This window comes from Quercus lobata, chromosome 7, assembly GCF_001633185.2.
Source record: "Quercus lobata isolate SW786 chromosome 7, ValleyOak3.0 Primary Assembly, whole genome shotgun sequence".
Lineage (NCBI taxonomy): Eukaryota > Viridiplantae > Streptophyta > Magnoliopsida > Fagales > Fagaceae > Quercus > Quercus lobata.
In genome coordinates this window covers 38,820,160-38,832,547 of record NC_044910.1, presented here as the reverse complement: position 1 = coordinate 38,832,547, position 12,388 = coordinate 38,820,160, and the positions used below count along the sequence as shown (strand labels likewise).

The following is a 12,388-nucleotide window of genomic DNA, read 5'->3' as shown; positions in this document are numbered from 1 at the left end:
TCCTCCACCAAGTCCCAGCCACAATCCACCCGCCCCGAACTTCCCACTTCCTCCCAACCAGCTCGGCCTCCTCGACCTGAAGGTGCTGATTCCAAGAGAAAGAGGAGCCCCAAGGGCAAGAACGTTGTGGACGAGGGAAAATCCCAACCTCCTAAGGAGAAGGATGAGACTCCGCGCACAAAACAACTGAAGATCGGACACCAAGGCAAGGGCAAAGAAACTGAAGTTCAAACTTCTCAAGGCAAGGGAAAGGGAATTGATTCCCAGTCCCTACCGAGTGCCTGGCTTCCTGCCCCAATGCTTCACGGGAGTCCGCTACTGGAGACGGCCTCTCTAAGGGACCTTGGAGACGGCGAGGGTGGCTACGTGGCGGATGCATTAGGGAGAACCATGTTACTCCCTAATGACATGGATGAGCTGAGGAGAATGAGGATGCAGGAGGTTTTTCTCAGTACTAAGAGATACTTGGGCATGGTAAGATTTCTTGAAACCTAACACTTTATTAACTCTTGTCACCGGTTTGTCACTCACTACACGCTCATCTTTCTTGACAGGCTCTCCAGGCAACCTATAGGATGGAGGAAGAAGTGCACGACAGGAGTAAGGCGGCCGAGAACGAACGCAAGAAGCGCATAACGACCTCAAAGACTCTCGAAGCTTCTAAAAATGAACTTGCAAAAGTCAAGGATGACTTAACAATAACTACCCGCGAGAGGGATAACGTCTCGGCGGGCCTTGCTAGTGCCCAAAAACAGGCCAAGGACCAAACAAAGCGTGCACTTGAAGCCGAGGACCAGTTACGAATAGCCAAAGACCTGATCGAGGATTTAAACAAGTAGCTGGCCGCGGCTGTGCATAAAAAGGGAGTGGTAGAATATGCCCGAGATGAAGCCCAAAGGGCAAAGCAGGAGGCCGAGTTTGCTAGGAATGAGGCAGAGGCTGCCAAGAATATGGCCGAAGATGACGGTTACAACATGGGAGTAGCCGAGACCCAAGCCACCCTTAAGGCGCAGATTCTTGGAGTGTGTAGGTTTTATTGCTCCCAGGTTTGGGAAGAAGCATTGAAGCAAGCTGGGGTGGATGCTTCATCTGATTTGTGGAAGGCGGAGAGCATATTCTACCCGGCGGCCATCCGTGAGGCCACTTCTACCAGCTCCGCGGCTACGTGTGATCAACCCGAGGAAGAGATCACCCCGTCGGAAGACTTACAGGCCAGCGGTTCCTCTAGCAAGGCGCCCAAAGAAGGAGAACTTCAGGATGTGATAATGATATCCCAGCATACGGGTCCTGAGGCACTTAAAAAGGTTACTGAGCCCGTGGTTGGCATTCAGGTGTCTAGTATAGAGGAGCCAGCCACACTTGCATAGCCGCCACAGGCCATTCCCCTTGTTGTGGTCCCTCGGAGTACCAGTGCTGGCCCTGTTCAGCCTTCCCCAGAAGGGACCATCCTCCCGGGCATCGAAGCTGATCCTGTTCCTTCCTCTCAGGACGTGACCGACAAAAAAGCAGAAAAGTAGAGATCTTGGCTAGGCTTTTGTATTCATTTCTATTTTAATGATTAACTTGTTTCCTTTTATTTCAAAAACTTCCTAATTTATTGATGATTTGCAAGCATTTGAACATGTATATATGAAATCTTGTTTATCCTTTTTCCTTCTGGTTACATCGTTAGTTGCCCTCGTTGATACGCAATATTTGTTTATGAATTCTGCGCTATTTCATTTTAACATGTACGAATATCTATGCATGCAATACATTTATCATCATGTTCCCCAAACCCTAACTTATTTGCACCCGCAGAGGCTTTAGACTCATTTCTAACCCTCGTTTAACGAAGATATAGGCACCATTTTCGACATCACGCATAGTAGCTAAGTCTTGCTTAGTGCCCAATTTTCTCATCCAAGTAGTTGGTTTCCCCATAGGCTTGAGTCCGAGGACCATGCAATGCCTTGGTTCTGTCCAAAACCTAGTTTTCCTCATCCAAGTAGTTGGTTTCCCCATAGGCTTGAGTCTGAGGACCATGCAATACCTTGATTCTGTCCAAAACCTAGTTTTCCTCATCCAGGTAGTTGGTTTCCCCATAGGCTTGAGTCCGAGGACTATTGCAATGCCTTTGGTTCTGTCCAAAAACCAATTTTTTCATCCAGTAGTTGGTTTCCCCATAGGCTGGTCCGAGGACTATGCAATGCCTTGGTTCTGTCCAAAACCTAGTTTTCCTCATCTAGGTAGTTGGTTTCCCCATAGGCTTGAGTCCGAGGACTATGCAATGCCTTGGTTCTGTCCAAAACCTAGTTTTCTCATCCAAGTAGTTGGTTTCCCCATAGGCTTGAGTCCGAGGACTATGCAGTGCCTTGGTTCTATCCAAAACCTAGTTTTCCTCATCCAGGTAGTTGGTTTCCCCATAGGCTTGAGTCCGAGAACTATGCAATGCCTTGGTTCTGTCCAAAACCTAGTTTTCTCATCCAGGTAGTTGGTTTCCCCATAGGCTTGAGTCCGAGGACTATGCAATGCCTTGGTTCTGTCCAAAACCTAGTTTTCCTCATCCAGGTAGTTGGTTTCCCCATAGGCTTGAGTCCGAGGACTATGCAATGCCTTGGTTCTGTCCAAAACCTAGTTTTCTCATCCAGGTAGTTGGTTTCCCATAGGCTTGAGTCGAGGACTATGCAATGCCTTGGTTCTGTCCAAAACCTAGTTTTCCTCATCCAGGTAGTTGGTTTCCCCATAGGCTTGAGTCCCGAGGACTATGCAATGCCTCTGTCCAAAACCTAGTTTTCTCATCAGGTAGTTGGTTTCCCCATAGGCTTGAGTCGAGGACTATGCAATGCCTTGGTTCTATCCAAAACTAGTTTTCCTCATCCAGGTAGTTGGTTTCCCCATAGGCTTGAGTCCGAGGACTATGCAATGCCTTGGTTCTGTCCAAAACCTAGTTTTCCTCATCCAGGTAGTTGGTTTCCCCATGGGCTTGAGTCCGAGGACTATGCAATGCCTTAGTTCTGTCCAAAACCTAGTTTCCTTTGGCGCTGGACCTTGGCTTTAGGGGAGTTAACTCCTCGGCCTAGCCCCTAGAATTATCCGTGCGATTAACGCTACCAAGCGTAGCCCCTAGCCAAGAAGCATAGCCCCTAGCGGAACTTTACCCTAAAACTCTATAACCAGTTGTCAGAAATGACAAGGGAACTCTCTCGACCCACCGCCTATGCCAACACACAAGCCTTTCCCACAGACGACGCCAATTGTAAGGACACGATTCGTAACAAACCGTAGCAGTGTTGGGTTCGCGCGTAAAAAGGCCCAAACAATATCATTTGTAGAGCGTGGGTTTGAAAGGCTAGGCCTTAATCACCAGGTGGTGAGTTTTTCATGGTGTTCATGCGTGGTTAAGTTTTCTTCACCCCTGGAATCTTTCTCCTGGAGGTGGGCTGGGAGGCTCTGGTTTTTGGCCATTTTTCCCAGCCCCTTGCTTGGTGCACCTACCTTTTTATTATATAGTCTGTCTTGGTTGATCCTGACCCTCCACTTGTTGGTCAGGCAGGTGCTTATTTCTGTATCCATCCCATCAACCGTCCTCTCTTACTTTCTATTGGTTGCATGGATCGAAGTTTACACCGTCCAAACGTCTTTTCTCATTAATCAGCTCTGGGTATTGGCAGGTGCATTTACTGAAGAGGGGACGCATTTTCCTTGGTCCAGTTTTACACCTTGCTTCCTTGTGGACCCCATTCCACTCACATCCCCTTGGGGGGGCTGTTTGGGGATTGCCTCCACCAAGATGTTGGTCTTCCCATTGAAACTCTGGAATGCCGAGGACAGGGTAATTTCTCAGCCGTTCCCCTTGACACCCAGGCCATCGATCATTCGTCCTCGGCAAGAGACCTCCTCGACACGGGCCCTGGGCCCAGATAGAGTTTGGGCCGGATTGCAGACCTCTCGGACCCACAAAATCATATTAAAAAAAATTAAAATTTATATATATTAAAAGTCAAAGCTAAAAGAGAGTCCAATTAGATTTCAATTGGATTATCAATTTTGCACCACGTATCGCATTTAATTTTAAATTTTTGTGCCAATTGAATTATTGGGATTAAAAATCAAAAAATCCAAATCCAATTAGATTCTCAATTGGAGTCCAATTTTGCGCACCACATGTTCATCTAATTTTTTAATTTTTAAAGCAAGTGAATTATTGGGTCCAAAAACCAAAAAGTCTAAATCCAATTATATTCTAGATCATATATATATATATATATGCACATAAAATGAGAAATCATTACATATTTTAAAAATGTATGGTTTAAAAAATATGTAAACTAATACCATATATAATTTGAACATCTTCTCAAAAAAATTTATAATTTAAACTATGCAATTGTGATTGTTTTTAATTGTACCCGTGCATATGTACGGGTTACACACCAGTAAAAAATAACAAAATAAACTTATTTATTTTGTAAAATGAGTTGAAAAAACTATCGACCCAAACCTAACCTGACTCAAGGCACAAAATAAAATTCCAACCCAACCCAGTCCACAAAAAACCAACCCAAGGTGTCGGGTTGGATGAAGTATTGTTGGTTTTTGTTAGGTTTGTGGGTTAAATGCATTGGTACTTCCTTAGGTGCAATGATGCTTCTAATGAATTAGCTGAGTTTGTGTTGTGTAGGTGTCTCCTTAGTTCACATTGGGCATATACTTGGTTCATCTAGGTTTTATAAATAACTCATCAATTATAATCTTTTTGGGGTTTAGTGTAGATATTACTATCATTTTCTCTTAAGTCGTTACAAATGGTATTAAAGTCAACTTGATAACACCGTGTAGGCTTGGTGACACTACCACAACCCAATCCACAAAAAACCAACCCAAGGTGTCAGGTTGGATTAGGTTGTGTTGGTTTTTGTTAGGTTGGTGGGTAAATGCACATGTACACTTCCTTAGGTGCTATGATGCTTCAAATTGATATTGAATTAGTTGAGTGTGTGTTTTGTGAATATACAATAGTTGTTATAAGTGCACTACATCAGCCTTTTTTTTAAATTAAATTTAGGGCAAATGCAAAAAGACCCCTTGGAATTTGGGTCAATCGCAAACTGGCCTTTATGCTATCAATTTTGTATTATTACCTCTAAAGTTTAGGAATTGTACAAGTTGAGTCCTCCATTTCTATTTTTGTTATTTGTAATTGACGAAAATTGATTATGTAATATGCACATATTATTTCAAAAAAAAAAAAATTTTATAGTATAGTCACGTGTACACCATGTGACCATTTTCAGTCAATCATAATTAACAAAAAAAAAAAATTAAGATGGAGGGTCAATTTATGTAATTCATAAATCTTTGAAGTCAATAATATAAAATTGACAGCACAAATTTCAATTTGCATTTTGGCCTTAAATTTACCTAAGTTTTAGGGAGTATATTGTTTTTTGAGGTGTTCCTAAAATAACCTAAAAACAAAAGGCAAATTACTAGTTTGGAACTTTGCCCCAATTTCAATTTGCATTTTGGCCTTAAATTTACCTAAGTTTTAGGGAGTATATTGTTTTTTGGGGTGTTCCTAAAATAACCTAAAAACAAAAGACAAATTACTAGTTTGGAACTTTGCCCCTTCCCACAAGATTTTTTATACTTTGTATTATCAACAAAACCCAGGTAGAGAGAGAGTGAGAGAACAGAAGGAGTGAATAGTAGTAACCATTAATGCAAGGCCAAAACAGCTAAACCCAATTCGACCACCTTTCGACTCAGCACCCAAATGCTTCCAGCAGATTCGCTCTTTCTATATCTTAGTACTCCTCGGCTTTCTCAGGTCTCTTTCTTCACAACCCAGGTACCATTCTCTCTCTCTCTCTCTCTCGCTTCATTTTTTTGGTCTAGTGGTGTGTCATTTTAGCATATCTGCTTCTCTCTTTGCTTTTGACCTTATGCTCAGACACAATTTGGTAATTGTTGCTGTGTTGGCCACTAGTATTTTCATTATTTTGTGTGGAATACCTTGATGCTATGCTGTACTGTCTCCAGGGGTTTTGTTTTTGTTTTGTTTTGGTGAACTATAAACACATTAGCATTTTCTGGGTCTTGTGTTTTTGTGACTAGTCTGCAACATATCATATGATTTTTGAGATTTTTGTTGTTGAAGTTGTAAGTTGAACTCTTGTTGAGCCACTCACAAACAGATATAGACTGTATTTTCTATAATGTGGTGTTCAAATTATTGCTAGGTACTGTTTTGATCATCTGGGTTTTTGTTTAACAGGTCTTGGAAGAGAGATTTTTTTGTGAATTTTGAACTTTAGGATATTTTGAGGTCCAAAATTTGTTGATATAAATTAGCTTTTTTTATTTGTGAGATTCGAGTATTGTGATTACAAGATGGCGACTTGTATGCCAACGAGCTTGATGCCTCCTAGAACTCGAAACCCAATGGGGGTATTAACTGTGCTTGGAGGAAGAGTGTCAATTGAGAATCACTTTGGGATAGGTTGTTGTGTGACAATGTCTGAGGAGAAGAATGGGGTTTTGGGTGCTCGCCAAAAGTCATCCTTTCCTCAGTTTAAGTGTTCTGCCAACTCTCAGAGTGTTAGTCCATATCATAACAAAGATCCTTTTCTGCATCTACACCCTGAAGTCTCAATGCTCAGAGGGGATGGGAACAATACCGTGGATAACCCAAGAAAGGATACTTCAGGTGGAAATGTCACAGAGAGTTTAGGAGATACGTCTAGTCCAAATAATTACAATGATGCTAAGATCAAAGTTATTGGAATTGGAGGTGGTGGATCGAATGCAGTCAACCGTATGATAGAGAGTGCAATGAAGGGTGTGGAATTCTGGATTGTCAACACGGATATTCAGGCCATGAGGATGTCTCCTGTATTTCCTGAAAACCGTCTGCAAATTGGTCAAGAGCTTACGAGGGGTCTTGGTGCTGGTGGGAACCCAGAGATTGGCATGAATGCTGCGAAAGAAAGCAAAGAATCAATTGAAGAGGCACTTTATGGAGCAGATATGGTCTTTGTTACGGTAGGTTCAACTTCTCTTCAGCCATTGTGACTTTCCAGAGAAACTGTTCTACATTGTTGCGTTGTTGTTGATGTTTTCTGACTATGAGACCATTATGTATTTTTATTATTGTATGCTTGTTTCAAATACTTCCTTTTATAACAATCTTTAGAATAACATCACAAATGAGTGGCAAACTTGTATACAATAGGTCGCGCGGGGGGGGGGAAGATATTATTCTTCACATACCGTGTTTGGGTCATCTTGAGGGCTTGCCCAGAATGATATTAGATAGAGTGCCTTTATCTTCTCATCAACAATGAGTATCATTATGCCTGTGTGAAAGGACTTATTTTTCTGCTGTCAAATACTTTCTTTTTTTTTACACTCTTCTCCTGCCAAGTGGCAGTTATACCCTACCAATTTCACATTCTATTACTTTCCTAAAACAATATTAGCAGCTCTATGCTGTTTGAGCAGTGTTTTTATCTTCCTCTTATTAGGACTCTAAACTTCTATATGTGCAGGCTGGAATGGGCGGAGGAACTGGCACTGGTGGAGCTCCTATAATTGCTGGGGTTGCAAAGTCAATGGGCATATTGACTGTTGGTATTGTCACAACCCCTTTCTCTTTTGAGGGGCGAAGGAGGGCAGTTCAAGCCCAGGAAGGAATTGCAGCTTTAAGAGACAATGTTGATACGCTGATAGTCATTCCAAATGACAAATTATTAACTGCAGTTTCCCAGTCTACCCCAGTAACAGAAGCATTTAACCTTGCTGATGACATCCTTCGTCAAGGTGTTCGTGGTATCTCTGACATAATTATGGTACGAGATGCCTAAAGAACCTGTAATATGTACTTCATATTGTTTCCATTTCATGGTTAAAGAACAATGATAGTAAATAAATAAATGAAGGAATGAAAGAAAAAAGTACGAAAGAGGCTAATACTTGATATGTTATTAACTTTCTTTGTCTTCCCATAGACCACAATAGTGTTTGGTGATACCTTACAATTTTATTCATAATCATAGAGAATGGTGGAAAGACTAGGAAATGTATGTTAGCATTCTCTATAGAAGCTTATTAAATTCTGATAGTATCTATGCTTCAAAATATGGTTATTTCTATTACTGTTAGACAGAAAGCATTTTACCAAAGTGTATCACCATATTGTATTAGATAACAAGATGCAGTTCATGTTACTGATATACTGCTATGAAAATTTAGAACCTTTAACCTATGGACATTGAAACTCCTTGATGTGCATAAACTGCTATAAATGTGCACATAGATGAGGTGAAAAAAAATACACATGGCTGACCTTGATTGGTTTGTGGAGGAACTATAGCCGACCCAAACTTTTGGGACTAAGGCTTGGTTGTTGTTGTTGTATTGCTTTAATAAGTGATATCTCTGATACATCATTAATTTTCTAGGTAAACAGAGGGGATAACTCTTGCTTTTTAAATCTTTTTCTGTTTCTTAGAGTTATGATTAGCACTCTAATTGGTGGTGAGTCACTTTAATTGCAGATACCAGGACTAGTAAATGTGGACTTTGCTGATGTGCGAGCTATAATGGCAAATGCAGGTTCTTCATTGATGGGAATAGGAACTGCAACTGGTAATTTCAAGCTATTTCTTTGAAGAGTGTTTAGAATTCTGATTTCTTTTAAGGGCTATAATCATTAGTTAAAAATAATGTTTTCCTGAACCAGATTTACTGTTTTGCCTCTCCAATTTAGTGTTTTCTATTAACTTTTATGTTTTAAAATGGATTCCTCTTAAGTGATATGAATAATCTCAAGAACGATTCTCAATATATATATTTTTTAATCCAACTGTAGTTATTTTTGAGAAGGGAATGTGATACGCATTGTTGTTCAGGATGGATTTGAGCTTTTCTCAGGCTTGATTCTTGCCTAAGCCTAAGAATAAAATTTTAAAAAGGAAAAAATTCCTGGAATAGTAGAGTCTAGAAGACAAAAGCTGATGCTCTGGGCAATTAATGTTTTCAAATTCGGAAGATTAGTAAGTCCAATTCACTATGTGGTTGTATTTTACTGGAATTTGAACTTAATCTAGAAGGATGCTTAGGTTCCCTAGAATCTTTTTTTCCCCCTCTTAATCAATGCAAACATGTAGCTAAGTCAATTTTGCCACAATACTGGTGTCTGGTGCACATTCCTATTTCCAGAAAAGTGAAACTAGTGAAATGAATAATGCCTCCCTCATCTAGCATTATTTTGGATTCTTTGTGAAGATGGACTCATTACAACAATTGTTGGAAAATAAAAATACAGAAACTAAACCCTTTCTAACTGGGTGTCCCAGACCTTATGCAGAAAACAATCCAACTGTGAGTTGCATGTTGTAAGTGGTGGTTCTATTTATAACTACACTTATCTTCTTAAAATTTGGACGAAACTTGAATGGGAGGGCTGCATAGATGACTTAGTTATCAAATTCAGCTTATGTAGTTGTCAAGTATGAAAGGTAATATGCATTCCAACTGTCGGTTTGGAAAAATAGCTACTAGTGCATTAAGGTCCGATGATTATAGGTCTTGAAAAGGAATCAAGGTGTTTAGCAGTTTTTGCACTAGATGCAGTTTGATCTTCAGACACACATGCACGCACAAGGTAAAGTTTCTAGATATATATATATATTTATATATTTTTTTTTTTTGATAAGTAAAGTTTCTAGATATAATTGTTGCTACAGTTACATTTCGGTATACGAAAATGTTATGTTTAAGCAGACCTGGATGAAAAAAGATTGGTCAGTCCAGGTCATATTTGGTTTTGTCATGATGCTTAGCTTAGCCTGTCATGCTATTGGCAGTTCATTGCCTGAAGATACCTATTCATCGAGCTTCGTATACCAGAATTCTTGGAATACTCTGATCAAGTGCACATGTAAAACACTAAAAAAATTGTTTGGTGTTTGTTTCTGTGTAGGGAAGACCAGGGCAAGAGATGCTGCATTAAATGCCATACAATCACCTTTACTAGATATTGGCATAGAGAGGGCTACTGGAATTGTGTGGAATATAACAGGCGGAAATGATTTGACATTATTTGAGGTACCTCTCTCTACAGGAGGACTTGTCCTGTGTCCTTGTCTTTCTCTTTGCCTCAAATTTTCTTTGGCATCTTCTGAATGTAATCCCATGTGCATGAGAGTTGATGTCATGTTGGTAACAGTAACATCTAATATATTGCAGCCTAGCTAAAATTTACCGTGCTACCAATTCTTAGAAAGAAGTTCTTTATGGAGTGTAGGTAGGAATAGTTGTAAGAGGTGCATTGCACCTAATGCTACTCACTTAAGCAATTTATTTTTTTGGGTGAAACTTAAGCAATTATTTCAACAGCCATGTCCTGATTTATTTTATATTTTTTTAAGGATCTATCATATAAAACTCGTCAAATTGCATACTCATATCATAAATTCATTGTACTTTTATTATCAATAAAGTTTGTTATTACCTATCAAAAAATAAATAAATTTGTTCGAAATTTGTGGTGTTGCTCTTGTGTTTTATCTGTTTCCATTGTTAAATTTCTATTCCTTTACAAATTAGGCAAAGGTTGTGTGAAGTACTTGGGCCATTAAAATAAAATTTCATTGTTTTTTAAATTTTAATCTGTTGGAGAGATCTTGCAACCTCATTGTTAATATCTTGCCTCAAAGCCAACTAGATAATGCATGTATAGTTGAAGGAGATTAAATTCACTTTTATTTTTCCTTAAAATTGTAGAGTGGTGTTGATCTTCTCTAGAGAATTATTTGGTTGAGAATTGTCTTGAAGTGCCTGTTAATTTTGAAATTCTACTATAAACTTTATTACAGATAAATCTGTCTTTTTCTCTTCAATTTCCATGTGGGTATTGTCACAGGTAAATGCTGCAGCAGAGGTTATTTATGACCTAGTGGACCCAACTGCCAATTTGATTTTTGGAGCAGTGATAGATCCATCACTTAGTGGTCAAGTAAGTTACTGCTTATCCTAACATAAGCAGGGTAAACTTTTATTTGTCTGGACATATCCACAACAGTCTACACCCATCATCTGAATGTGCCATTAATATTGGATGCAAAATTTTCATTGTTATTTAAGAAAAAAAAAAAAATCATGTTTAGGTAATTTAGTATATGGTGGTCTTGCTATGCCATGTCATTTTGTAAATCAAATCAAATGCTTTTCCTATGTCTATTTGTTGCAATTCTGTTTGCCAGGGAAAATTGTCTGCTCTCTTGTAAGGGAATGTGTGAGTTGCATATCTGCACGCTGAGGTCTTTTTCTACACCTCTAGTATTTTGCATGTTAGCTAAAATGTACCACAGAAATGAAGTGTCATGACTATACCTGTCCTGCATAGGCTAGTTTTTCCATTTGAAACTTTACCCTGCCATATTCCTGTGACCTGAATCTGAACTTTTTTGTATCTGGTGAACGACGGACTTTAATTTTTTGATTCCTCATTCAGGTCAGTATAACACTAATTGCTACTGGATTTAAACGCCAAGAAGAAAGTGAAGGGAGGCCCCTCCAGGTACTGCTTCTCTCTCTCTCTCTCTCTCTCTCTCTCTCATTTTATCAATTCTGCTTTGTTGTGTCAATTGGCAGGTTAGTCAGCTAGCACAAGGAGATGTCGGCCTTGGGTTTAATCGGCGACCTCCCACTTTCACTGACAGCAGTTCAGTGGAAATTCCAGACTTCTTAAAGAAGAAAGGACGCTCACGCTATCCAAGAGTTTAGGAGTCCCATAAAACACTTCTTCCCTTTCACATCCCTTCTCAGGGATTAAAAGTACACTTTAGTAGGTACTAGAAAATCTTTGTGCTTGTTTTTTGGTGGTTTCTTGCTCCGAGAAAGGATAACATATTCTTGTTTGATTAATAGCTAAAAATAGTTGAGTTTCTTTCACGCTTAAGTTGAAGATTTTCTGTTAATAAATGGCTTGTACAGAGTGCACCTACTTGAAAGGAGATAAATTGATGTAGATGTATTAATGGTTGAATGAAAGATTTTGGTTTTATAGTTTTATTGGGAATCATAGAACACCCTGTATCAGATTTTGACGTTAAGTTTTGCATATTTAATTTTTCATTATGTGAGGGAAAGCCAAAGCCACATATATTCCTAGAAAACTCTTCTATCACTATTCAATAGCAATTATCTAATGAAGGATACTACAAAATCAATGACATGAAAACAGATATTCCAGTATGCGGTTCATGTGGAGCAGAACTCCAGCACAAAGGTAAAACAAGAGGCAGCATGATTAACTTGTTTGGTTTGCATGTATGTTTTATTGGAAATCTGAGTGTTTTTTTAATCACAGTTGAGAGCAACCAAAGCCTGAAAGAGCACT

General features: G+C 39.4%; 1 protein-coding gene across 1 annotated transcript; it reads left to right on the top strand.

Annotated features, from left to right (window-relative positions):
• The first annotated feature begins 5,615 nt into the window (after positions 1 to 5,615).
• Positions 5,616 to 12,087, top strand: LOC115953069 (cell division protein FtsZ homolog 2-2, chloroplastic-like). The gene is made up of 8 exons (XM_031070548.1): positions 5,616 to 5,833; positions 6,260 to 7,026; positions 7,533 to 7,832; positions 8,541 to 8,631; positions 9,968 to 10,092; positions 10,910 to 11,002; positions 11,501 to 11,566; positions 11,641 to 12,087. Exons 2-8 carry the CDS (start codon positions 6,376 to 6,378, stop codon positions 11,770 to 11,772), a joined length of 1,458 nt encoding a protein of 485 aa, XP_030926408.1. The 5' UTR covers positions 5,616 to 5,833; positions 6,260 to 6,375; the 3' UTR covers positions 11,773 to 12,087.
• The last annotated feature ends 301 nt before the right edge of the window (positions 12,088 to 12,388 follow it).